Raw genomic sequence first — 26,380 nt, forward strand, 5'->3', positions numbered from 1 at the left:
ATTCTGGTTAGAGCTGTAGGGATCAGACTAAAATCTGGAAATCACTGTAGAAATTTCATAAGAACCAGTGAACTGGAATGATAATATGAACTGTAGATTTGTTTTCGCACTTGAAAAGTATTCATATCTTTGATAAAAGATGACCCCATATATGTGCTGCTGTAACTGTTGGGTATATTGAAGAGGATTTTAGATGTATTAATAGGTTTTCAATTTCTAATGGAAAAAAAAAAAAATCCAAATCTCTTAAATGAAGCATTCGTAAATAAGGCCAGGTCAACAGGTGCTGAAATGAAAACATCATAGAATATAGACAGGCCGTTCCAATGTTGAATTAGAACCAACCATATTTAATTGTCTTTTCTAGCTTCTGATGAAATATTAATAGTTTTTTGCTGTTGATGAAAGAGCAAGTAAATCGAAATATGAAATGTCTGACCGTGGGAAAAATGCGAATTATAAAATTATAATGGTCCAGCAAAGACAGCGGTACAAGTTCCTTGATCTGAATAGAGGAACAAATATAGTCGAGTTTAGATACAGACGACTTGCTTAAAACATCCAGTGCCAGTACGATTCCTAGAAATTGCAGAGGCTAAACAGATCACTTTCATCACTAGATTTTGAGAGATTAAAGTATTTGAGAACACTAAAAATGGCAAACAAGGAGGAGAGGTAGATGATGGCTCTTAAAGATCCCACACAGGTGAAGACGGATATCACATAATACTGATCTTGGATTCCAGATTAATAGACTATGACAGTGAACGAGTCCTTGGAATGAACAATAAAAAGTATTCCAGTTGGTGGTATAGGATGATCTAGTTGACGGGTGAGAGTAGATGCCATGTATCCTGGGCTGAATCCAGGAGATTACTAAGGAGAGATTTAGTTGAATAGATGACTTGATTGCGAAGCTTCCAGAGGCGTTGGATAAGCTGCAGACTTTCTGGATATCTGTATCTGAGCTAATGCACCGGCCATGTTATTATGAGTACCAGGAAAGTGGTGTCTTGAATAAAAAGGATTGGAAACTGAAATCCATATTAGACGACAGAGAAGTTGCATGACCAGTAATAAAGAGGACCGGTCAAGAGGGCTAAAGAGAGATAAATTATACAAATGTTGAGGCAGATTTAGGCAGATTGATACAAAGTGTGCGATGGATTGTATCCCTGCAGGCATTTGGTCTGAGGTTGCTGCAAGATGTAGATTTGCTGCAAAACCTGTTGAACTTATCTGGAACAGTTTATGAATGCATTATTCATTGTGAGGTAAGAAGCTGCTTTCCATTATATTAATATTTATTCAATGTCTGCTGGCAGCTCCACACATTAATTATTAGCCTTTTAAAGTAAATATTTCAAACCAAGCTCCAGGTAATAATTATTTGATTAGAAAATACAGGCTTTCTTACACAAGGACATAGATACTGTAACAAACACACAATTTGTGGTGTCATGCTACCCTCTAGTGGTTACAATTAAACATGCACGAGTCCACTTCATGAAAGCAAGAGGGTAAACTACAGCACGCGTGAACATGAAACCAATACAATTTCGCCATGAGTAACATTTTTTTTTCCCAATCAAGATGGGGATCCCGAGTTGAATGAGAACTGGATCATTATGATTTTGTGCCTCAGTTGCTGAAAGAAAGTAGCAATGTATCGATGCAGCTGGGAGATGGTATGGAAATAGTGCAACTTGATGATTGAGAGATCTACTGCTGATATGGGCATGCAGAGACGAGACTGTATTGGTGTCTGCAATAGCGAGAAAATAAGCGGATTTGGTAATGCTGATAATGAGTGATTTCAGGTGATTGTGCACCGAAAGGCATCGTTGAGAGCTGAATTTAAGCTTGCTGTTAAGCTCGCTACTGGATCTTGTAACGCAGACTGAGAGTAAAATGTTGGCGGCTTGAACCAGCTGGGGGAGCGGCACTGCTGCTGCTTGAGTACTGGATTGCTACAGAAAAGAAAATATCTTTTATGAACAGAGCTTTCAGGATTTTGCGAACATGTCAATCTTACAAAGACGCCCTGGAAATGCATGCCAAGGAAGATTTCTCTAGCGGCTACAATACTTGATAGAGCAGCAGCATGACCGAGTACTGTACCGCTGAGGCTGATATGGAAGGTCGGTGTTGTGCAGGGTTGAAGAGTCGCTATGTTGTTAGGATAAAACAGGATATGGGGTGGATTTCTTTAGCCATTTAATCTGCTGGATTTGCATAGAGGGGACGCCATCATCAAAGATTTGCTGATTCTTGAAAGAAAATTGCTGCAGGTGAGTTTTCTTCTGTATTCCAAATAATTGATTTAGGTGTGGGTCTGTAGTGATACATGAAACGAAAAAACGAAAGACCAACGAAAAACACAGGACAATTACGTGTAGGCGGCTAAGCATTAAACAGAGTAGATTTAATTGATGGAAGATGATGACAGGGCACAGGGGGCCTAGCTCTACCCCCCGAACTACACTAATAGGTTAACATTAAATGTATAAATCATTGTGCTGAAATAACAGTAATGTGTTTTGAATAGGCTACACATTACATTATGAAAACATTTATAAATCTGTACAGTACGCCTGCAGTATACAGTACAGCAGTAAGATCAAATGAACATCTGGCACACTTTCTTTTTACTTTAGCCTGTAGGCTACTGGAATGGTAACACTAAATAAATCATGCTGCTGCATTGCACACATTGGTGTAATGTGAATAAAAGATTCATTTAAATTTAAAAAAAAAAAAAGATTAGCATTTTTTGTTTTAATTATTATTAATTTGGCAGCCTAGACAATTAACTATGTTAAATATATCATGGTGCCGCATTGACAAGTTATGATACTTACAGGTGGACAGTTCATTCTCATTAATACGAATTTCAAGGGATTAGCAACACATTTTGCTTTATACAAGCAATTCATATTATCATGAGAAGCATATAAACCAAATTTATATTGTCAGTTTTTATTTAAGTTAGTCAGGGGTGCAGTGCTAAATTGTGCACAATTGTAAAACACCTGCACATTAACAGAATATGTGTGTTTCCTGTTCCTATACAGAGGCTCAGAATGAGCTGGAGGGGTTAGCGGCACATGTGTGCAGTCTATTGCTCCCTGGTAAGAATGAAACCTGAAGTCCACCAGACCACAGTTGGAATTATGAGCAAACCTCATTACTCATGGAATGTGTGTTCATTAGCAACAAAAACTAGTGCTACATAAAAACAAAACCGAAAAACTGTAAATGTGTATCAATTTTCTAATAGCAGTAAGAAGGCTCTTCCATCTGGTAAGGCCCTTCTCGTTATCTTAATGAACTTGCCTTCGGCACGGGACATTTAACGACCCGAGGCGGGCCTTATCAGATGATAAAGCCCTCTTCTTCGGGTTTGACTGCTTAAGTATGTTTCATGCATAATTTCATGTTCCATTAGAAAAGGTCAGCTCACTTATTTTCAAGAACAGATTAATTTAGGGAATTCAGACCATGTCTGCATAGTTTGAATGCTTTGATGCTGGTAGTCTGAGAAGACAAATTAAATACTAGGAATTTCTTTCGAGATAATTTACAATGCATGAATATCATTTTAAGGTCATGTATACACAGTGGATTTTTTTTGTCAACAGTCTGAAAATGTATTAGTCACAGGATGGTGTAGGCTATAGCCTTCTGCATTCCTTTAAAACTATATCACCTGATGGATATTATTCCATTAATCCTACAGTGGTTGTAGCAGGTGTTATTACAGGATATGACTGTGTCTGAAGTTCTGACTGCTGCATTTTGGAAATACTGAAAGGGAAACAATCACACTGCTAAAACAAGGCTAGAACTATGAGAAAATATCCTGTTTATCAGAACTAAAACACCAACTACATTTGCAGTAGTAAATAGACAGTCGTTATTGTTCATGCATCCTGAGGGAGGTTGTGTTTTCTAATCGATTATGCCCTAATCTATTACAAGAAACTGCCTGTACATCTGTACATGCCAAAAGTTCAACTATTTGATAAAGAAAATGCTACATATCCATTACCCTTTATAGGTCAACAACAGAAAAACAAACATACCTGACAGTAGCAGTTCCATGTTACTGTTTGTTAAAGTTGCATTAACTCTACCAGTGGAGGTGTTGAAGCTGGTGACAGTTAAAGTCATTGGTTGCTTCTTTCCTTTATAGTTGTAGGAGCCTTTCCAGATGTAATTAGGAGCAAACACATCATCAGGAACTGCAAAAATAAATAAATAAATATAACATAATAATAATAATAATAATAATAATAATAATAATAATAATAATAATAATAATAATAATAACAACTTTCAGTGCTCATGACAAATGATTCTTTTTCTGTACTGTGTTACTTCCCAGGGTGCAGATTTTTCTTTTAGTTTGTACTCTGTATTTCTGAAGTGACCTACCTGTAAACTCATTCAGTCCAAGCCAATTTTCTTTGCCTTGGAAAGAATGAATCTATTTTATTGTTAATTGTAGTTTTACAGAGCTGCTTTATTCAACAGTGTTTGAATTTATTGAATACAGTAATATTCTGGCGTATACAATTACATCTGATGTGTAAAAGATGGCTCTACTGGCTGTTGGTATGAAAATAGCGAACTCGTTTTACTGGCAAAAAAAGAATTGTTCCAAAGCACCAATTATCTTTTATGTATAATGAGCTCTTGGTCTCGAATGCTACTTGTGCCTTTTTGCCAGATACTACCTGGCAGATATTATCTGTATTTCACAAAGTGTGAATAGACAATACCGGTACTGTGCAGAGAAAATATTTAGTCAGCATACTTTGCAATAGCAGAAAACACTCTTTGCAAAAGTAGTATGTCCACTGTTTTGTCATTTCAAATCTTTTCACAAAACAAAAGATTAAACTTTAAAGTTGCAGTGTCCAGTGGAAACCCATATCATGAAAAACCACATTTTTAGGTGAAAAAAATAAAATAAAATTCACTGCATTTAAAAAATATATGAACACTGAAAAAAGGTTCTTTACATAATTTCTGCAAGTAAGACATTGCAGTGTCTAGTTTGAAAACACAACACAAAATAATAAATTAACATCCAAAGTAGCACTATAGTATTAAAATGTTCAATACAAAAAATGGTGCTTTAGTTGCAAGCTCTTGTATTATCTAAAAATAAAAAAATATATAAAATATGCATTGTAGCGAAACAGGAAAGTGTAATTAACCAGACTGCAGAGTCTGTATCATTTGATTCGAAAACGCGGAGCACCATGTCTCCATTATCTGAACCAAAAATAACCTGAATCCTGAATCATTCAATGAGCAGAGCAACTACTTCTAAGCAGTTTTTCTATTCAATATTTCCCCGAAGGCATTATTTCCTCACGTTTATTAAAATCCGTAAATTAATGGTGAACATTTGACTTTCAGCTAAAAGTTGTGGTGGGGTGATCGTGCAAACCAGGGAGTTGACTTGTCAGTATCCGATACATTATGATATAAATAGACACCTGGCCCAGTAACTTTTACAGTATAATTGTAAATTTTTGATAATTTACAATTATACTGTAAATACAGTATAATTGCAAATCTCGAAAAATTACTCACTTCTAAATCTTTTGTAGTCATCTTTGTATTACTTTAGTATAAATAAATATTAACTTGGATTCATATGTTGTTTTTTTCTGACTTTATGTGAACAAAAAGACACACATTTTCCCATTTTCCCATTGGAAACAGTGATATTTTGAAATATCACTGTCCTGGTCACAAAAGCAAAGTTTGTGGGGAATAGCCATGTTCTATACTTTTGAGGCATAAGCAATTAGGAAATAACACTTACTACCCAGGAACAAAAAAAAAAAATGTATGTGTGATTTATGTGTGAATTAGGGGCAACTCAATGAAATAATGTATATATAAAAAATTCCTACCATTTAACTTAGGACTTGGAGTCCCTGCCACAGGTTTGTTGGTTCTCTCAGATAATTTGGAGCCCACTGTGAAAGTAAAAAATGTATGTTTATAAAAAGTAACTGCCTAAATGTGTAGTTTAACAAAAATAATATGCAACAATGAATTACAATGGCTTCAACAGATTTCGTTATTACCTTGACATACAGGCATTTTCCCAGTCCAAGTGCCATCTGACTTGCAGACCCTGTGCTCTGATCCCCCTGATAGAAAAAAGCCAGGCTGACAAGAATACAGCAGTGCGTATCCAATTGAGGGCAGGTCCATTCCAACCACATTAACATGAGGAGGACTCTCTGGCTGCTTGCATGTGTGAGCTGTAAAATATGTAACATATATACCATTAATGCACTTTAATATAAATAAATATCCTGTAACAGGTCTTTCAGGCTATGTATGCTACAGTAAAGAAGTTGTGCCTGTCTGGAACGGCAGTGATCTTGTACTAGTAACAGACCCAGATGACATGCATGCAGGGAACCTGTTTGAAACAGTGGCACAGTAGTGTCCTGGCATTTGTATAGTCAAAGACTGTAAAGTAATGTGGTTCAGTCACTGCAGATTGTAGGAAACAGTCAGAAGACAAGATTATAATGCCAACAGTGAGTTTTTATTTGAGGCCTGATATATATATATATATATATATATATATATATATATATATATATATATATATATATATATATATATATATAGATAGATAGATAGTACTGTGCAGAAGTTTTAGGCAGGTGTGAAAAAATGCTGTAAAGTAAGAATGCTTTCAAAAATAGACATGTTAATAGTTTATATTTATCAATTAACAAAATGCAAAGTGAGTGAACAGAAGAAAAATCTACATCAAATCAATATTTGGTGTGACCACCCTTTGCCTTCAAAACAGCATCAATTCTTCTAGGTACACTTGCACACAGTTTTTGAAGGAACTCGGCAGGTAGGTTGGCCCAAACATCTTGGAGAACTAACCACAGTTCTTCTGTGGATTTAGGCAGCCTCAGTTGCTTCTCTCTCTTCATGTAATCCCAGACAGACTCGATGATGTTGAGATCAGGGCTCTGTGGGGGCCATACCATCACTTCCAGGACTCCTTGTTCTTCTTTACACTGAAGATAGTTCTTAATGACTTTCGCTGTATGTTTGGGGTCGTTGTCATGCTGCAGAATAAATTTGGGGCCAATCAGATGCCTCCCTGATGGTATTGCATGATGGATAAGTATCTGCCTGTACTTCTCAGCATTGAGGAGACCATTAATTCTGACCAAATCCCCAACTCCATTTGTAGAAATGCAGCCCCAAACTTGCAAGGAACCTCCATCATGCTTCACTGTTGCCTGCAGACACTCATTCGTGTACCGCTCTCCAGCCCTTCGGTGAACAAACTGTCTTCTGCTACAGCCAAATATTTCAAATTTTGACTCATCAGTCCAGAGCACCTGCTGCCATTTTTCTGCACCCCAGTTCCTGTGTTTTCGTGCATAGTTGAGTCGCTTGGCCTTATTTCCACGTCGGAGGTATGGCTTTTTGGCCGCAAGTCTTCCATGAAGGCCACTTCTGACCAGACTTCTCCGGACAGTAGATGGGTGTACCAGGGTCCCACTGTTTTCTGCCAATTCTGAGCTGATGGCACTGCTGGACATCTTCCAATTGCGAAGGGAAGTAAGCATGATGTGTCTTTCATCTGCTGCAGTAAGTTTCCTTGGCCGACCACTGCGTCTACGGTCCTCAACGTTGCCCGTTTCTTTGTGCTTCTTCAAAAGAGCTTGGACAGCACATCTGGAAACCCCTGTCTGCCTTGAAATTTCTGCCTGGGAGAGACCTTGCTGATGCAGTATAACTACCTTGTGTCTTGTTGCTGTGCTCAGTCTTGCCATGGTGTATGACTTTTGACAGTAAACTGTCTTCAGCAACCTCACCTTGTTAGCTGAGTTTGGCTGTTCCTCACCCAGTTTTATTCCTCCTACACAGCTGTTTCTGTTTCAGTTAATGATTGTGTTTCAACCTACATATTGAATTGATGATCATTAGCACCTGTTTGGTATAATTGTTTAATCATACACCTGACTATATGCCTACAAAATCCCTGACTTTGTGCAAGTGTACCTAGAAGAATTGATGCTGTTTTGAAGGCAAAAGGGTGGTCACACCAAACATGGATTTGATGTAGATTTTTCTTCTGTTCACTCACTTTGCATTTAGTTAATTGATAAATATAAACTATTAACATGTCTATTTTTGAAAGCATTCTTACTTTACAGCATTTTTTCACACCTGCCTAAAACTTTTGCACAGTACTGTGTATATATATATATATATATATATATATATATATATATATATATATATATATATATATATATATATATATATACACACACACACACCTGTAAAAGCATGTGTAAGGTGGTAAAAGGGAAAAGTGTTTGCTCACCTGTACCTAATTGACGGTAATTCATGGTCTATTTAAGACAAGCTTGCCTCAACATTATCTGATATCGTGATGAAGATATTCTGTAGATCGAAACGTTGATTTTACCTGATAGCATGGTGTTTTTAAACTAAATAAAAAGTGTGGAGCTTCATAAGTGTGTGGGCATTCCACCTTTTTACTTGTTTGGACTAATTTGTGCCCTGTACCTTTTCGATTAACGGATGTGTGTATACGCATTTTTGAAATCCCAAATAAAGAAAATAGTCTTAAATTAGTAATGTAAGGGTAGCAACCTTGTATGTGGTATATTTTGAAATAAAATGTAATAAAATAAAAGGCGAGGCAGGTACATCATTACATAAAAGAATACAGACCTATCCAATATAAGAAATAAAAAAGGAAATGAACCTAGTTCAGCACTTACAAGAAACAGACACACCATGGATGACCTAAAGTTTGTGGTTTTAGAAAAAAATAAAATAAGATAATGTACAGTATAGAAGAATAATAGAAAATAAATGGATAAATAGACTAGATACCATGATGCCTGAAGGTTTCAGAACAGAAAATAGGAGGCACTTTTTTACACAGAGAATTGTGAGGGTCTGGAATCAACTCCCCAGTAATGTTGTTGAAGCTGACACCTGGGATCCTTCAAGAAGCTGCTTGATGAGATTCTGGGATCAATAAGCTACTAACATCCAAACGAGCAAGATGGGCCAAATGGCCTCCTCTCGTTTGTAAACTTTCTTATGTTCTTATGTTCTTAAATAGAAAGGTACTGTATATAGTAAATGACATCACAAAGACATTAGATTTAAAGAGAAATACATGTGTGGTAACCATGCCATCAAAAGCCTATAAATACCTCCAATATTTGTTTACAAACACACTTTCCCTTGACAAAGGTATGCTAAACATACTGAAACATTGGGCAGTTGGCTCTTTGAGCAAAAACGTATAAATATATTTATTTAACACAGATGCCACACTAAGAATATACTACTCAGCAGTCACTCCAACCTCTCTTTGAAATTACCCACCTAAAGGTATTTAAACCTTTTTTCTATCAATAGCCCCTCCCCTGGACTGCTATACTACATTACAATTAAAGTATCCCTTAATCTATGGCATATGCTGTTACAATTCCTGGCATTAATTCTTTGGGTCATTTCCCTTTACATCCTTACACTAAGCAGATAGATATATTACTTTTAAAACCAAAACCATACATTATATAACAACTCTCCTCTTTTATTTGAATTATACAAATAAAAACCTAAGAGTAAATAATGAAATCTTGGTATAGAAAACAGCACACTAGATATTACAATAAAGTTTCCTTACAGGTGATTGCAGATTTGCAATGTGTCATTGTCTTTTAACACCTGCATCTAACCCACTCATGAATGAAGAACAGACATACAATAGGGCACACAGATCCACTAGGAATGTGATCGAGTGGACCTTTGCCTAGACAAATCAGGGTGTGCTTCAATACGACCCCAAACTGTGGCTATGATCTTCGTAACATGTTGCATCCTGCACAACATTGCTATAAGTCAAAGAATGCTGGGCAACCAAGAAATGCTCAACTTGAGGAAGGTGAGGAGGAAGAAGCGCCTCATCTTGTACCATTGGAGCCTCCTCAGAATATTCCTCCCAGAGAAGCCGCCAGGGCTGTCAAGCAACAGATCATTGACATGGATTTTGCCGAAATGTATTTGTAAGTATACAAGTTGTCAGACTTATGTAGTTATTGAGAAATTATGTATGTGACCTGCGACAATTAAGCTGTTTACTGAGAAATTAACGACCTCATCGACTCAATTTCAAAGCATTATTGGATTGATTTTATTAATACATTTTGTTGAAAGTCAATTGCTACTAAAGCTGTCATTACTATACCACGAGTTCGATACAATAACGCTGATTTTTGAAATCCCCCCCCCCGCCCATTGTGTCATTATAAATAATATGTGCACCTATTCCTTAACACACACATACAAATGGTCACTGCGGTCATCTCAAAACTATCTTTTAAGTTTTTTTTTTCCTCAGGTTATAACCCAAACCATACTGAGTGCTGAACCAACCCCACAAACAAACCCAGTGTGAACATAAAAAAGAGAAAAGTTAATTTAAATGTTAACACATCCTTAAAAAGGCAAGACACTGTTGAACTAAGTAAGGATCCAAAATGTCCTCAATACTCCCACCTCTTGCAGTTGTTAACAACTATTGTATTATGCATGTATTTAGAATAAAGGAATCTAATGACTGGACTTAACTTTCTGAAAATGTAATGCCCAAGTGAGCAAACTAAATCCCTCAACCAATTAGTCATATGTACTGCTGTCATTATATTTAATAAGCCCTGGATTAGCAGAGTGCTGTCACAGTGATATGGTGGGGAGTTTTTTATTTTATCGTCCTAACTACCTTAGTCTGGAAATATAATTAAACAACTGCAAGTTTGGCATTATGAGGGGCCATCCAATTAAAAAAATGTCAAAGTAAATATGTCATGTAGCAAAATGGATATAACATATAGCAAAATGGACATAACATATATAAAAAAAATATAAGTCATTTTTATACTGTATTGTACAATTGCAGTAACAGCTTGAATATGCCGCAGTCTACCGTATATCAAGAAGTTAAGCAATCCTTTTAAGAGATGGGGTAATGCAGCATGCTACTGCCCAAATCATTCTGGTGAATTAACACTGCCTCTGACCTCTTCTAAAATGGTTGACATCCAAGTATTTTCTAAAGGTTTGTGCCCAGGTGCCCAGGTTGCAGTCATCCTGTGATGACAATTGTCATTTATAAGTAGTCTGTATTGTATGTTGCAATGGAATTCAAGTATTTAAATTAGTAGGAAAAAAGTCAGATTAAACTCCTATTTTCAAAAAAACAAAAAAATTCTTTCGGATTATAATTTATAAATTTATATATAAAAATACATTTGTAAACTATATATATATATATATATATATATATATATATATATATATATATATATATATATATATATATATATATATATATATTTTTACAATTGAAGATGAAAACTGACAGACATGCACTTTTCACATCATGTCAGCTTTCACATCATACTTTTATAGCATGGAGATTCGCTACTTTGGACAATATATATGAGGGAATTTATGTAGAGGTGGAAGGGGCTTCAATTGTCCTAGTTTCAGCATCCAGCAATAACAAAACCTTTTCCTTGATAAATAGTACTTTTGTATGATAAATTAGGGGTAGGCAAAAAAAAAAAAAAAAGCTAACTTAAAAGAAATAAAAACTAAATAAAATAGTAGTGTTATATTTTGTCTTTGGGAAAAGGAATGCATGATATATGCTATCATACAGGTAGGTCTCCCTTTGTTTGTCCAACTGTGTTAAGAGCAAATCTAGGCATTTCATGATCTCATTACCCCATTCCCTATCTGCATGATATGGTAGGGTACTGAAATGTAATACATTCATCTTTAATAAAATAAAATGCTTTCTTATGTGAAATTCAGTGTTAGATATGATGACTTTCTTTTTGTAATTTTAGGTATGCATTGGTTTAATTGGGCACACAGTATAATCTGTCATATCTGATCCTGTAAGAAACCTTTTATTGACCAATGCATCTGTGGCATGAGTCATTTGCACTTGCTGTTACCAACTGAATGGTACTGATGGGAACTGACCAATGCACTTTTTATTATGGGTCTAAAACAATAAATTCAGCTCTTAAGGCAGAATCGATTTAGTTGTTGATAAAAAAAAAAAAAGAAGATGTGTTTTGGAATTCAGTGTAACTTTTACATGCTGTCTCTATATGTAACTGCCCAGTTTAGCCATGTTAAATAAAAGAAAACAAGAAAGCAAGAGATTCGTATAATTACTGTTCTGTACCGTTAAAAGATTTTTTTCGCTGACCACCAAAGACTGTTTGTGTGTTTGTGTTTTTTCGGGTGACCATACATCGTACAAAAAACCTGTCTGATTACTTTGGCATAGACAGCGAAAACATGGTCAGTGCTTTTTGGAATACTATTTTAAATAGTGTATCACAGTGCTTTGTTTTGTAATAATTTTCACTGATTTTCTTTGTATAGTATTCATGCAGTAGCATACTTTGATGTTTTAGACACACTGATGTACTTGACATTGTTAATTTATAATTCCCATACATTAATAAAGCAACTACAATGTAGTATAATGACTCCATCTGAGGTATGACATTTTTACATATTCGATGGACCACTGGAGCCAATTAAATCAGATATGACAGGTTCTTGTTTAGTTTATTTATTTGTCTTGCCCTGTAGAAGTGCAGTTAATTTACAGTCTGGTTGCCTCCAATATATTGCAGTTTAGCTGTGCTTTATATAGCATAGTATTTAAACCCACAGTGCTCCCTGCTGTTTTCAGCTGCATGTCATTAGTCCTGGTGGCAGGACTAATGACATGCAGCTGATTGAATGGTGCTCAGAAAAAACAAACTGCAACATTTGTGTGACATCACACTGCGACAGTCTCATGACAGGAATAGCTGGGTTTGGCTACCGTTGTAGATGTGAACTGAGCTTTCATTACAGCAAGTCAAAATGGTCACTTGCGTGGATTGCGTTTTATTCACAGTTGATGCTGTGACGTTCCAGCAGGTATCTACTTTCTAATAGAAATCCGCTAGAGCTGGATGCTGATTGGCTGATGGTACTGAATTGTTTTCTAATGATCTACAATGTAAGCATACATAATTCCATTACTTACGAACGCATTCGGTTTGAACACCGCTCCAGGTAAGATCCGGGAGACACTCTCGTGTAGTAGATCCTTGAAGGAGAAACCCCTTTTCACAATGAAACTGAACCACACTTCCAACCTAGTGCAATAAAACTAAGTCAGTAAGCAAGTAAATAACCACTTTTGTGTTTAAACAGAGATGACACATACTGTATTTAAAATACCACACTGATACAATTGACATGTTGATCTGTTTGCACCAGTACAGTGTCCCTCTGTTACTGTATTATTTTTCATGCAAGGAAAAGAAAATCTTAATGTTATAATACTAAAAACAAATCAACTTGGATTTAGGTACAAACAGTGAATTAACTTTGTTTCTTGTTAATTATTGTTCTCCTTGTCAAACAAAAATTGGGCCTGTTATCAACAAACATACATTCAAAACATCATTCAAATCCAACTTATTTGTCACAAAGGACAACACTGTAAGTCTTCCACACTAACAGCTTTTATTGTTATATTTAAGTTTTAAGTTACTCTGGTTTAAATTAAATTGGGATTAAAATGAAATATTGACCTGCTCCCGTTCTGGTATAGATTGTGCACAGTAGGTGGTGTGCTTTTCTCGAGAAGGCACAGTGAGGGTATTCAGATTTTTCCATTACGTTCTATATGTAACTGTTAAGAAATAATCCCTAACCCTCATTTGATGTGGTTCAAGCCTCACATCAAAGTTAAGCATAATATTTGTTCTATTATTGCTGAATACATAAACTGTATGTGGTTAAAGTCTGTATCAGTTGAACCACCTTTAGGATATCACTGAGGTATATGGTATTACATCAAAATTGGAAGTATAATATTAACATGGAAAGTGAGCTTCAATGAGAAAGGTTGTTAAAAACTGCATGGGTCAGCTGGCACTGCTGGATTCCATTATTGTCCACTAGGTTAATGTTTTCAAATGTTTCTCAGTAATGTGTCCCTCTCCAGTGGAATAATCTCTTTAAGCAGATCCCAAGTCCAAAAGGATTATGTAACATATTTTTACAATTGAAGATGAAAACTGACAGACATGCACTTTTCCCAGGTTTCCAAAGCATTTTGCATTACTTTGATTGTACAGAAATCCCCCAGTTGTGTTATGCTGAAGATATTAAGTACCAGTAATGTCAGCTTTCACATCATACTTTTATAGCATGGAGATTCGCTACTTTAGACAATAAATCCCATTTGGCCACATCACAGAATAAAATATGCATAAAAGCAACACAATCATATTTCTCGGGACACAGTTAAGGTTTGGGTTGTTAATGTATTGCAGAACTGATTAATTTAGATGTCTTAAAATAAACAGGACTGACAGTAAAAAAGTAAGTTCTTAATATCTTTTAATGTCTTCATCAGTTCCTGATCTCAATACAATGGGCAAAGAGGATAATCAGTACCAGTAATCTACTGTTAACTATTGACTACTGTTTCCATTTTAAGATGTCCATTGCATAATAAAGTGTTATTTTATAAACCAGACCTAAAAAACACAAAATAAACTAATGTAAAAAAAAAAAAAAATGTCTAAATGCTTATAGTCACGATCTGGATTTAAATATAGATTCTGAAAAGTTGAACCCTTGAGGAAGGTAACAACTGTGAACCACATAAATGCCACTTACCAAGAACAGTTAAGGAAACAATACCTGAAATCCCAGAGTCTTGTTTTGATATCCGTGCCTTGGGACTCCTGGGTTCTCACATGTGGTGCGTGTAGGTTCTAAAGAACAAAAAAAAAATTACTTTTTGTTCAAAACTTACTGTATAATCAAAGAATAACCATTACCATTACATTAAAAAAAAAAATATATATATATATATATATATATATATATATATATTATATATATATATATATATATATATATATATACAGTACTGTGCAAAAGTTTTAGGCAGGTGTGAAAAAATGCTGTAAAGTAAGAATGCTTTCAAAAATAGACATGTTAATAGATTATATTTATCAATTAACTAAATGCAAAGTGAGTGAACAGAAGAAAAATCTAAATCAAATCCATATTTGGTGTGACCACCCTTTGCCTTCAAAACAGCATCAATTCTTCTAGGTACACTTGCACAAAGTCAGGGATTTTGTAGGCATATAGTCAGGTGTATGATTAAACAATTATACCAAACAGGTGCTAATTATCATCAATTCAATACGTAGGTTGAAACACAATCATTAGCTGAAACAGAAACAGCTGTGTAGGATGAATAAAACTGGGTGAGGAACAACCAAACTCAGCTAACAAATTGAGGTTGCTGAAGACAGTTTACTGTCAAAAGTCATACACCATGGCAAGACTGAGCACAGCAACAAGACACAAGGTAGTTATACTGCATCAGCAAGGTCTCTCCCAGGCAGAAATTTCAAGGCAGACAGGGGTTTCCAGATGTGCTGTCCAAGCTCTTTTGAAGAAGCACAAAGAAACGGGCAACGTTGAGGACAGTAGATGCAGTGGTCGGCCAAGGAAACTTACTGCAGCAGATGAAAGACACATCATGCTTACTTCCCTTCGCAATCGGAAGATATCCAGCAGTGCCATCAGCTCAGAATTGGCAGAAAACAGTGGGACCTTGGTACACCCATCTACTGTCCAGAGAAGTCTGGTCAGAAGTGGCCTTCATGGAAGACTTGCGGCCAAAAAGCCATACCTCCATCGTGGAAACAAGGCCAAGTGACTCAACTATGCACGAAAACACAGGAACTGGGGTGAAGAAAAATGGCAGCAGGTGCTCTGGACTGATGAGTCAAAATTTGAAATATTTGGCTGTAGCAGAAGGCAGTTTGTTTGCTGAAGGGCTGGAGAGCAGTACACGAATGAGTGTCTGCAGGCAACAGTGAAGCATGATGGAGGTTCCTTGCAAGTTTGGGGCTAATTTCTACAAATAGAGTTGGGGATTTGGTCAGAATTAATGGTTTCATCAATGCTGAGAAGTACAGGCAGATAGTTATCCATCATGCAATACCATCAGGGAGGCATCTGATTGGCCCCAAATTTATTCTGCAGCATGACAACGACCCCAAACATACAGCGAAAGTCATTAAGAACTATCTTCAGCGTAAAGAAGAAGGAGTCCTGGAAGTGATGGTATTGCCCCCACAGAGCCCTGATCTCAACATCATTGAGTCTGTCTGGAATTACATGAAGAGAGAGAAGCAACTGAGGCTGACGCAGAAGAACTGTGGTTAGTTCTCCAAGATGTTTGAGCCAACCTACCTGCCGAGTTCCTTCAAAAACTGTGTGCAAGTGTACCTAGAAAAATTGATGTTGTTTTGAAGGCAAAGGGTGGTCACACCAAATATTGATCTGATGTAGATTTTTCTTCTGTTCACTCACTTTGCATTTTGTCAATTGATAAATATAAACTGTTAACATGTCTATTTTTGAAAGCATTCTTACTTTACAGCATTTTTTCACACCTGCCTAAAACTTATGCACAGTACTGTATACAAATGGTTCATTATGAAAGACCATTGACAAGTTTATTTAGGAAAGCAAGTATTAAAGCAGTATGTTTGTCAAAAAGGAAGAGAAATAACAACCTAAAAAAGGCCCAAATTGTTAGATTCGTATCATAACCCTGGTTCCCTGAAACAGAAATGCAACCATTACCGAGTGAGTATTTACAGCCTAAAGACCCGAATCCTGAATACTGTATACCAAAGCTAATCACCGAGCCTGTGATGCAATCATGACTGCGCTCACAGATCTCAATGTCATTTTTCCTTCAAGCCTGCTGCAATCAAGGATGTAGTGAACTTGAAGGCTATTGGTTACATTTCTATTTCTGGGAACCAGGGTTATGACAATAACCTAAATGTTGACTTTCAAGTATGGATTGTAACCATTAATGAATGGGTCAGTATACACCAATACACATTTTTTATCTTTGTTCTTCAATTAGTCAAATGGATCTGGCCAATATCGTTAAGAAGATGAAATCAACTACATGTGCGTTAGATCCTATCTCTACTCCACTTTTTAAAGAAGTATTCTCCAAAATAAATACCACAGCATTAAAAATTGTTGACAGCTCCCTTTTATCCGTTACTGTTCCTAACTCTTTCAAGACTGGACTAGTAAAACCACTGCTCAGGAAATCTACCTTAGGTCACAGTGTTCTTAATAACTACAGGCCTATTTCAAATCTTCCATTCCTGTCTAAAGTTTTAGAAAGAGTAGTTGCCATGCAACAGATGCTTATTGTCCCACAAATTAAAAAAAAAAAAAAAAAAAACACAGGTTGTAAAGCATTCAGCTGTGGGGCCCCAAAACTCTGGAATGCTCTGTAAGGGAAGAACCAAGTATAACTGCTTCTAAAACAAGATTAAAAACACACTTTATAATGTTGTATTTTTATGCTAAAATGATGTTCCATTTGGCCAGCTCAGGGGCGTCCTGACAGTGTCTGCTATCCACTTGGACAGCGGCTGCTTAGACAGGGCTTGAGCATGGGACTTCATCCCATAGCAGACAGAAAATTGTTCAGATTGCCTCCAGCTTTTCATCCTGTCAACATAGTATGCCAGGGCCCGAACTGGGCAGAGTGTATGGAGCTGTCACTCTCTGTTAGACTGGAAAGGAGGTGGATGGAAAGCCTCCAATTCAACAGACTGGTTGACATGGAACGTCAAGATAGTCTTCAGCAAAAAGGCAGGATTGACATGGAGCGTGACCTTTGTCCTGGCCTCTATAAATATTAAGCAGGCTTTCACTATAGAGACTGACTGCAAGACACTGACCCGCTTTGCGGGGGTGATAGCAAGCAAGAAAGCCCCTTTAAATGATACACATTTCAGCTCAGCTGAATGCAGGGGCTCAAATGGAGGTGCATTGATCATCACGATTAGCCTCCAGCAAGGAACAATGCCTTTCATAGACGGCCAAAGCCGGTAAGCCCCTTTCAAATCTTAACAAGGCAAGCTGAAATTGCTGCCAGATAGACATTTAATGTGGATTTCCCATCATCAAATAGGTCCTGCAAAAATTGCAGTATTACTAGGACAAGTCGTGGGGTCGAACCCAGGAGGCAGACACCATGTCTGAAAGACAGCCCATAGGGAATGTGTGGACGCTGCTCTGGCATTTTGTAGGGTATCAATAACTCTGCTGGACAGACCCAGAGGGCTGAAATACAGCCATTCAGGAGCCCGAACCAGAGCTGTAGGCTTGATGGGTCGGGATGCCATAAGGTCCCCTGTCTCCATGGCTGGCTGCTCAGGAGCTGCATCAGGGTTGAAAACAAGGGTCTCCTGGGCCAAAATGGGGTTACAAGGGGCACCTTGGCCCAGTCCTGCATAATTTTCTCAAGACACAGCGAGAGCAGGGCATGCATAGGGAAGGCGATAACAGATGCCTCGGCTACTGATGTGCCAAGACATCTATTCCCAGCATGTCCCTGCCTCCTATTATGCACAACCAGAGGGGACTGCAGGTTGATTCCTGGGAGACAAAGAGGTCTATCTCTGCTCTCCCGAACCTCTCCGAGATGAGGCTCACCACCTCGGTGATGTATCTTTACTATAGAGGCTTGCCTACTGTTTTGTAGTTTGTGTAATTTATTCCCCCCACTGGAAATTTGACAACTAGAACACTGTCTATAGGGTCCCCGTATACAGTATAACTCTCCATAGTTATCTATATCAATTGTGCAACAGTATTGAATAATACATTTTCTATAAGTGGTAGTTCCTACAGTTCCTTGCTACCTGTAGTTAGGAAGTAAGCTAAAATGAGTTACCAAATTATAGCAAGTTCTAAATGTATTGTTATTTAACTTCAATTCTTAAAAAAAAAATAGTGGATTTATTTAGATCCATCACTGTTGAGATAAATGTAATGTACCCTATGCTGTATTAATTATTCTTTTGAGCTCACCTTACATTTTTTAAATTTGATACTGGATATACTGTAGACAGTGAGGCTTGTTTTATAGTGCTCTACTGATTCTTCACCTGATTCTTTTACACAGAGTATCTAAATATTTATTTTCTTACAAGGCAGTAATCATGTACCGTAAAGTCTCCAGAAATGTGAAAAGTGAGTGATTAACTAAATTGCATTACAATTTAAATGACCATATTTTTATTTTATAAAATGTGGGCATCATAAAGGCACCAATATACTGTCAAATGGGAAAGGCTTCACTTGCAGTGTTGTTGGGATGTGGGTGGTCAGAATGGTGCAAAAAGGAGAACAGTTAATGTTTTTCTGAAATTGCTAAAGAATTATTATTATGTAAATATTTTTTTTTTTGCTTTAGTTTCTAAGCGCTAGTGTCTCTGCCCACTGTAGACAAAATAACGTACATTGATTTTATCTTCCATAAAAAGGCAGGAAACAGAGCATACAATCAATGTACTTTATTCTGTCCACAGGGGGCAGAGAAACTAGCGCTTAGAAACATTGACTGTTTCATTTTTATTTTGTCATGCAAACACAACACATTAACTTAGGAAAATGAAACACAGCGATTTATGTTCCAAAGACTGCTCTACACGGAGCAGGCTGATCAACTTTGTGGCCAACTGCAACACCAAACTATATAATTCAAAGTTTGCTTTGGACCAGAAGTTAGTTTACATTAGGCTCCATTTACAGTTTTTTAGACACATCTTTCTGTATTGATTTTAAGTAATATGAGAAAGCATTTTAATCAATGTGTTAACATTCTAGATTAGGACTGGAACTTGCTTACAAGGTCCGATTTAGTTATTCCCAAATGAACAGCTGCATTGTGTACTTGTCCATGTTTTGAATGTAAACCTCATGACAACCACATCAATACCACATACAGTAACAGCAGCCTTGCCCAATTACCCAATATTAAATGATAAAAATAAAAAAAATTAAAAAAACAAAAAAACATTCAAACCATAGTTTTATAAAGTGTTAAAATAAAGGCAAAACACGCATCAGAAGCTTCTGTACTTCCTTGACAGATGTAGTATTTAACAACAATTTTCTATTTTGATAAATCCTTTTCCAGATTATTGGTAGTGCTGGTTTCTCAGTACCTATGCAGCGAGGCTGGGATCCACTCCATGTTCCATCTGCCTGGCATATTCTTGTGTTGGATCCCACAAGAAGAAATGGAGGATTGCAGCTAAAGGAGACCTCTGACTGGTAAATAAAGCTTCTTCCCTCTCGCATCCCTTCTCTCGGGACACCAGGATCTCCACAAAACTTTGCTGAAAAAAAAAAAAAAGATGTACAGTAACATGCCTAAAATGTATTGAAATTTCAAAACCTTTACTTCATTTGTACTATTTAGGATACAAGCCAAATAAACTGGCAAAGACACTTTATTCCCCTGACTAAAATCTTTAGAATCGGCGTAAGATTTGTTTTACTAAGATGACAGGTTGTCTATATAAATCAGTGCCTGAGTATTACAATGCCATATTACAATGCCTATTAATAAGTGATGAGAAATCGCTGCAGGATATTTTAAAAGGGCAATAGATGGCACGAAGTACTTTATAATGGCATAGCAGACACAGTAGTGAGGAGTTTTGGATTATTTCATACATTGAGGTTGGTTGAGCAATTTAGTCATCTGAAACCCAAATGGATTGTTTCTTCCATAATAATGTACATTAACTATCAGTCTGTCAGTCATTTCCTCTCACCTGGTGGTATTAGGGATAATAACCCTATTTTAGCTGTATAAAAGTAATACCTCTTTCTGTATTTATTACAAAACTGTTTTTTGAAGTTTACTTTTCTTTGTACAGTGGCCTATTGGTTGCTGAGTGTTGTTCTGTTAGAAAATGACCTTTGCATCAGTCATTAAATGCTACATCAAACTGCATCTCAAATTTGTGTCTGAAACATTTTTGTAGGTTCATTCAAAAGGTCTGAGTGAACTAGGTGCTAAACATTTTTAAAAGCTGCACAATCAAGTCAAGCAATGTTTCTTCTGCTGTCATTTGACTGTGGTTTACACAGGTTCACTCTTAATAAGGCTACTGAGTCTGTTCATTTGCTCTACCTGTAAATGCCATCAGATCTAGAAACACTTAGACGCTTATCTAAAATGTGGGGAAAGACTAAAAAACGTAAACTTACGCAAACATTGAGGCACCTCACCGCTCCATGTTCCATTCCCAACGCAGGTTAAGATTGCAGGGAAAGAAAGTTCATACCCTGGAGAGCAACTGTAGCTCACACTGGTTCCCCACTCAAAAGAATTCCCTTCCAATATTCCATTGGATATCAGTGGTGGAGCAAGACAGGTAACAGCTGCCAAAACATTAACCATAGCGAGGCATGACATGTCCCTGAATACTTGTTTAAACACTCATGGTTAACTATAGGGCCCACAATCATGTGCATGCATCCTTTCAACCATTTCTGAAATGTTTATTTTAAGTTATTCAACAATATAGGCCAGTAAAATTACAATTTTTATATATTTTGTTTTCATAATAAAGGAAGGACTATTTAAGCCAGTATTAGTTATGAATAATTATCTTTTTTTTTTTCAAGAATGCCAAAGCACAGGTACGTGTGCAACATAGTTATTATTGTGCTTGGTTCAGAAATATACTACACAATGAATTTAACAAATTAATTGTTGCATCTAAATATCTTTATTAGCAATATATATTTTAGTTAGTAAGGCCATTTATGTAGACTGAACATTTTCACAATACAAATTCTGTAATGCTCCCTCAGCACCCTATGATTTTAACAAATTCTGTTTTTGAAGAAATCTAACTTTTAAATCCAACTTGTAAAATGCTTTCAAGGTTGTTTGCTGTTTCAAGGTTAAATTTTTCAGTAATTTACTAACACGGACACAAATACTTTTCATTTGATAGGCCAATGATGATGCTTCATACTCTCTATTTGTGACTCATATTAACCCACCAACAGATTTTGCTGAAGGGTATTTTGACTACTTATGCAAAGTTGAGCTTCTGGAGCTGGATTTTGCATTTGTCATATGAAGATATATCCAGAGACATCCCATTCCCCATTTTTGTAAACTGGAGGAGAAGGCTTTGTTTGTTTACTTTTAATTAGCCAGGGCTAGGGGAATTAGTCAAGTCAGAATTTGTTGATCTGTATTGGAATCAGGCAAAGAACCTCCTGTTTTTTTTTTTTTTTTTTTTTTTTTTTTTTTTTAACAAAATAGTACTACTGTAACCTTGAGTTTGGTTCAGGGGGCAGGAGCAAGGGCTTTCTCGCTTCGAATTCTCAAATGCTGAATTCACAAATATGCCTCCAACTTAAATCTGATTCTCAATTTAGATTTGAAATGGCTAGTCATACACATTCAAGACTACATGGCCGTTGCCACTGCTTTGTCCACCTGCTGGCCACACCGCGCAGTGCAGCAGACCCAACCTGTTGTTTTCATTTTCACCCCATAACGAAATTAATTACATCACTGGAAAGATCTACTTAATGCTTTTCTGTAGGTGTATTGGGCTTTAATTTCTGATTGAAGGTTCCAAAACTATAAGAGCTTAAACACAAAGTGTTCATACTTATGACCAAATATGGTTATTCCAAATGGTGCCCAACTTGCTGGAAATGTGTTATGATGTTAATAGACTTTTATTTTTCTGTTGCGACTTTCTGGTATGTGGAATGCAATAAAATAGAATCAAAATGGTGAGTTTTTTCCCTTTTATTTTACAATGCCATTTCCACTTTTGTTTTATTTGAATTGTTTAAAGTTAAGTTACAGTTTTTGTTTGCTTGTTCAGCTACAAAAAGACACCTCATGCTATTACTTTATGAAAATGTGTCTATGGCCACTGTTTACTGTGAAGAAATGGCAATGGCAAGGAATGAAGAAAATTTAAATAAAAAGCGGTGTCAATTTGATGTACTGTTTATTTCAGGAATAAACAAAACAACATTTAACTTAAACAGCTATTTGGCATGCTTTCCTTTGTAGTTAATTCACCAGATAAGATAAGCCAAGTAAGGCCTACACAACATATTCTTCACTCCTGGGTTATTATTCTACTTTTTAACGTGTTACATATTGTAACATCTTGCTTTAAAATAAAAGCACACACAGAGGCCACGCCCACACCCACCCCCGCCCCCGCTGCTATGCTGTCTCTACCTGTGTTCAGAGCAATATAATTGCTTTTATTACTTTTTGAAAACTAACAAATATCTGAACAAATATTTAAATTATGAGCGAATACCTGAACATGAAAATCCTGTGTTCATCGGAAGTGAAGCTCACTTCCCAACCTAAGAGGCCCAGCTGTTCTGGCCTCGTCCTCTGCAAGCCCTTGCCAAATCATAACTCTATTTCGTTTTCCCATTCCCTCACCTCTAGGTTCCCCTTGGAGGAAGTATCAGTTGCTTCTCAGACTTGAATGCCGATCGGTTCGATCGGACCTACGTGAGGGCAGTTCTCCGTAAGTCAAAGAGAAAACCATCTACTCTCAAAGCAATCTCTAAGTCACAAAGCACTTCTATCCTACTATCAATTCCCGAGGTTCTCCTCCATGCAGCCCTTGTTCCTGTCCCATGAATAGGATCTTAATAGCACAAAATAGACAGAACAGCTTCCCAAAGTCTCAACTGAAAGACAGAACTGCCAACAACCACACCGTGCTAGTGCATTGGTTATGGTCTGACCCAAGAGAGAAGAGTACTCCCCATGAGCTGCGAGCCAGAAATTGTTCTTGGTTTTGGGCATACAGTAACTGCACTGTAAGGCCTGCTGGAAATTCTAGATGTTATTACGAGACGCTAGCAGCAAAGTATATCCAAAGCTCTATTGTTACACGGATGCTTTTAGATATCATTTTATAATTTGAAGAGGTTTATTCATCATAAATTGTCATATTGTACTAAATGGCAATTCCAGCTAATATGAGCTATTCCTTGGTGTCTCATTTGGACAATTGTAAAAAAAAAAATAATAATAATAATAATAATAAAAAAAAACTCTATAAGAATATTGATCAATTGCTTCTATTTGAATATGTCATAAATTATACATTGTAGTTACCATTGCAAGAAGGCATTACACCACTCCATGTTCCATTGTTAGTGCATGTACGAATATTAGAGGTTTTTGGTTCCATTGTATATCCTGGTTGGCAGACAAAAGTCATATTCTGTCCAACAGAAAATTCATCGCCATATCTCAGTCCATTAGCTGGTATCCCAGGATCTCCACAATTGATTACTGAAACACAAGCACATTAGCCAAGTGCAGATTTAAAGGAGATATTATTATGTTGACCACCTAGCTGTCCATTTATTTTGGAAATTTCCGTTTCAAAAATTGGCTTTTTTTTGCAGATTCATTCTTAGCCCTCAAATAAGCAATCTGGACAAGAACAGTTTTTGTTTTGTGAAACTTTTATTATATATATGATATATATGATATATATATATATATATATATATTATATATATATATATATATATATTATATAAGTATTTCAATAAAATTTAAATAACAAAATAACAACAATGTGTTTACAATTGTAGCATTATAATAATATAAATCACAGCATAACATATTTATTTTTTATCCAATGGCAGCATTATATAAGTATAAATAAGCATTATAATAATAGTGAGGCAAGAAGTCATTGTGCAGTCATATCACTTTTCAGAAATTCTTTTTTATATGACAGATTTCAAAGCAGACGCCCTTCAAACTCTCATCAACAGTAAATCTTTATCTAGCACAATTACATCAGAACACTTGAGATCGCACATTTTCAATCATGTCATATACTATATCTTCCACAGTTTCAGGTATGGGTGTGTATCGCTGTTATATGCATTATTATCTGTAAAGTGTAGGTTACTTGATCAGCAGAATAAATCGGTCGTACCAATCCTGACAAGGTTTCATTACAAAACCAACAAAGAAATAAATACCCTCATCTCATCTCAAGTGTCCATTTTTTATTCCCAGCTATGTTTATCTAAGGATGTGACGGTCGGTCAAGCACATTTTTAGGGACTGTTTCCATCTGCCAGTGAAAAACAAAACTGAAAACTATAGTACTATATTGTCTGCTTATTGATTTAGTTTAGCATGCCGAAATGATGTAAGAAACTTAGCAGATGCATAGAGGAATGCCTGAACGCTATTCTCTCAGGAGTGACAAATTTGGACTCACTTGCCCTCCACCTGGAAATCGTGGGATAAGCAGCTGGGTGGTTAATCGTCTCTTCCACACGAAACAAAGTTGGAAGTTTAATGCCTAGATAAAGTTGGTACTGTAGTAGTATTTAGATTATATAGATAGTGACACCTCAGTTGTTACCATCTGCTAACAGCATATGGTCCTTCTGCATTGTCTTCTTCCATAACTTTAAATACTGAAGCAATCGATTTAAAGTACTACAAAAAATAAACTGAGCTATAAAATTAACTGCAGAGGATGCAGTAAATACACAGCAGACCATACAAAGGGAAGCCTACTGTCTTTGTTTCTTCAAGCCCAGGAAAAAAAAAAAAAAAAAAAAAAAAAAAAACACTGTTCATAACAATACTTTACATGTAGTATATGGCTAGTTTCTTAGACTGTGGTTACCACTAATCTTGGACTAAAGTAGCTAACGTTACATAGTCCATAACTGGAGCTAAATCGGAGTCTGCTAAACCAGATGCTTAGCTAAACGTTGCTCATGGGATCAGCAGCCATTAGCTGGCAAGAAAATACTGCCATCTCAAAATATCTGTAGTCCCAACTAATCTACCGGTAGCTACGAAAAGGTATTTAGGTAAAATAATAAATTTAGACGCTACAGATACCCTCTTATTGATAAATAATCATATTTTTTATTATTAAAACTAAAATGACACCATTATTAATGGCATACTTTCTAAAATCTTTATTTTCATGATTATGTGTTTTTTTTGCAATACACTTAAAATATTTATCATTTAACCAATAATATTAAGAGGGCAAATGTATGAATTTAGCACCAAATCTTAGTTTTGTCTTTCATTAAAGATGTACAAGTCTGTGTGTGTGTCATAAGGACCAAACTGAAATCAAGATGCTTCTGTTAACTAAGGTGATTACTGTTTGTACATTGGGGTCTTTTACATTGCTAATGCTTTACCCTCAAAATCCCTAATGCAAATTGTTTAGTGTTTAGACTATTCTAAGGAGTAGGAGAAAATTCGATTGGTTTTTATAGTAGCTTATACTAC

The 26,380-nt window shown here is 36.3% G+C and overlaps 1 protein-coding gene across 1 annotated transcript in view; it reads right to left on the bottom strand.

Annotated features, from left to right (window-relative positions):
• Positions 1-26,380, bottom strand: part of LOC121313274 (CUB and sushi domain-containing protein 3) — a 514,488-nt gene that overhangs the window by 12,387 nt on the left and 475,721 nt on the right. Inside the window, exons 59-66 of the mRNA XM_041245642.1 lie at positions 24,206-24,385; positions 21,286-21,459; positions 20,232-20,405; positions 14,857-14,930; positions 13,184-13,295; positions 6,111-6,290; positions 5,934-5,999; positions 4,086-4,244 (exon numbers count right to left, since the gene is read on the bottom strand). Of these exons, the coding sequence (XP_041101576.1) occupies positions 4,086-4,244; positions 5,934-5,999; positions 6,111-6,290; positions 13,184-13,295; positions 14,857-14,930; positions 20,232-20,405; positions 21,286-21,459; positions 24,206-24,385 (1,119 nt within the window). The remainder of the gene's footprint in view (positions 1-4,085; positions 4,245-5,933; positions 6,000-6,110; positions 6,291-13,183; positions 13,296-14,856; positions 14,931-20,231; positions 20,406-21,285; positions 21,460-24,205; positions 24,386-26,380) is intronic.

This window comes from Polyodon spathula, chromosome 3 (genome assembly GCF_017654505.1).
Source record: "Polyodon spathula isolate WHYD16114869_AA chromosome 3, ASM1765450v1, whole genome shotgun sequence".
NCBI lineage: Eukaryota > Metazoa > Chordata > Actinopteri > Acipenseriformes > Polyodontidae > Polyodon > Polyodon spathula.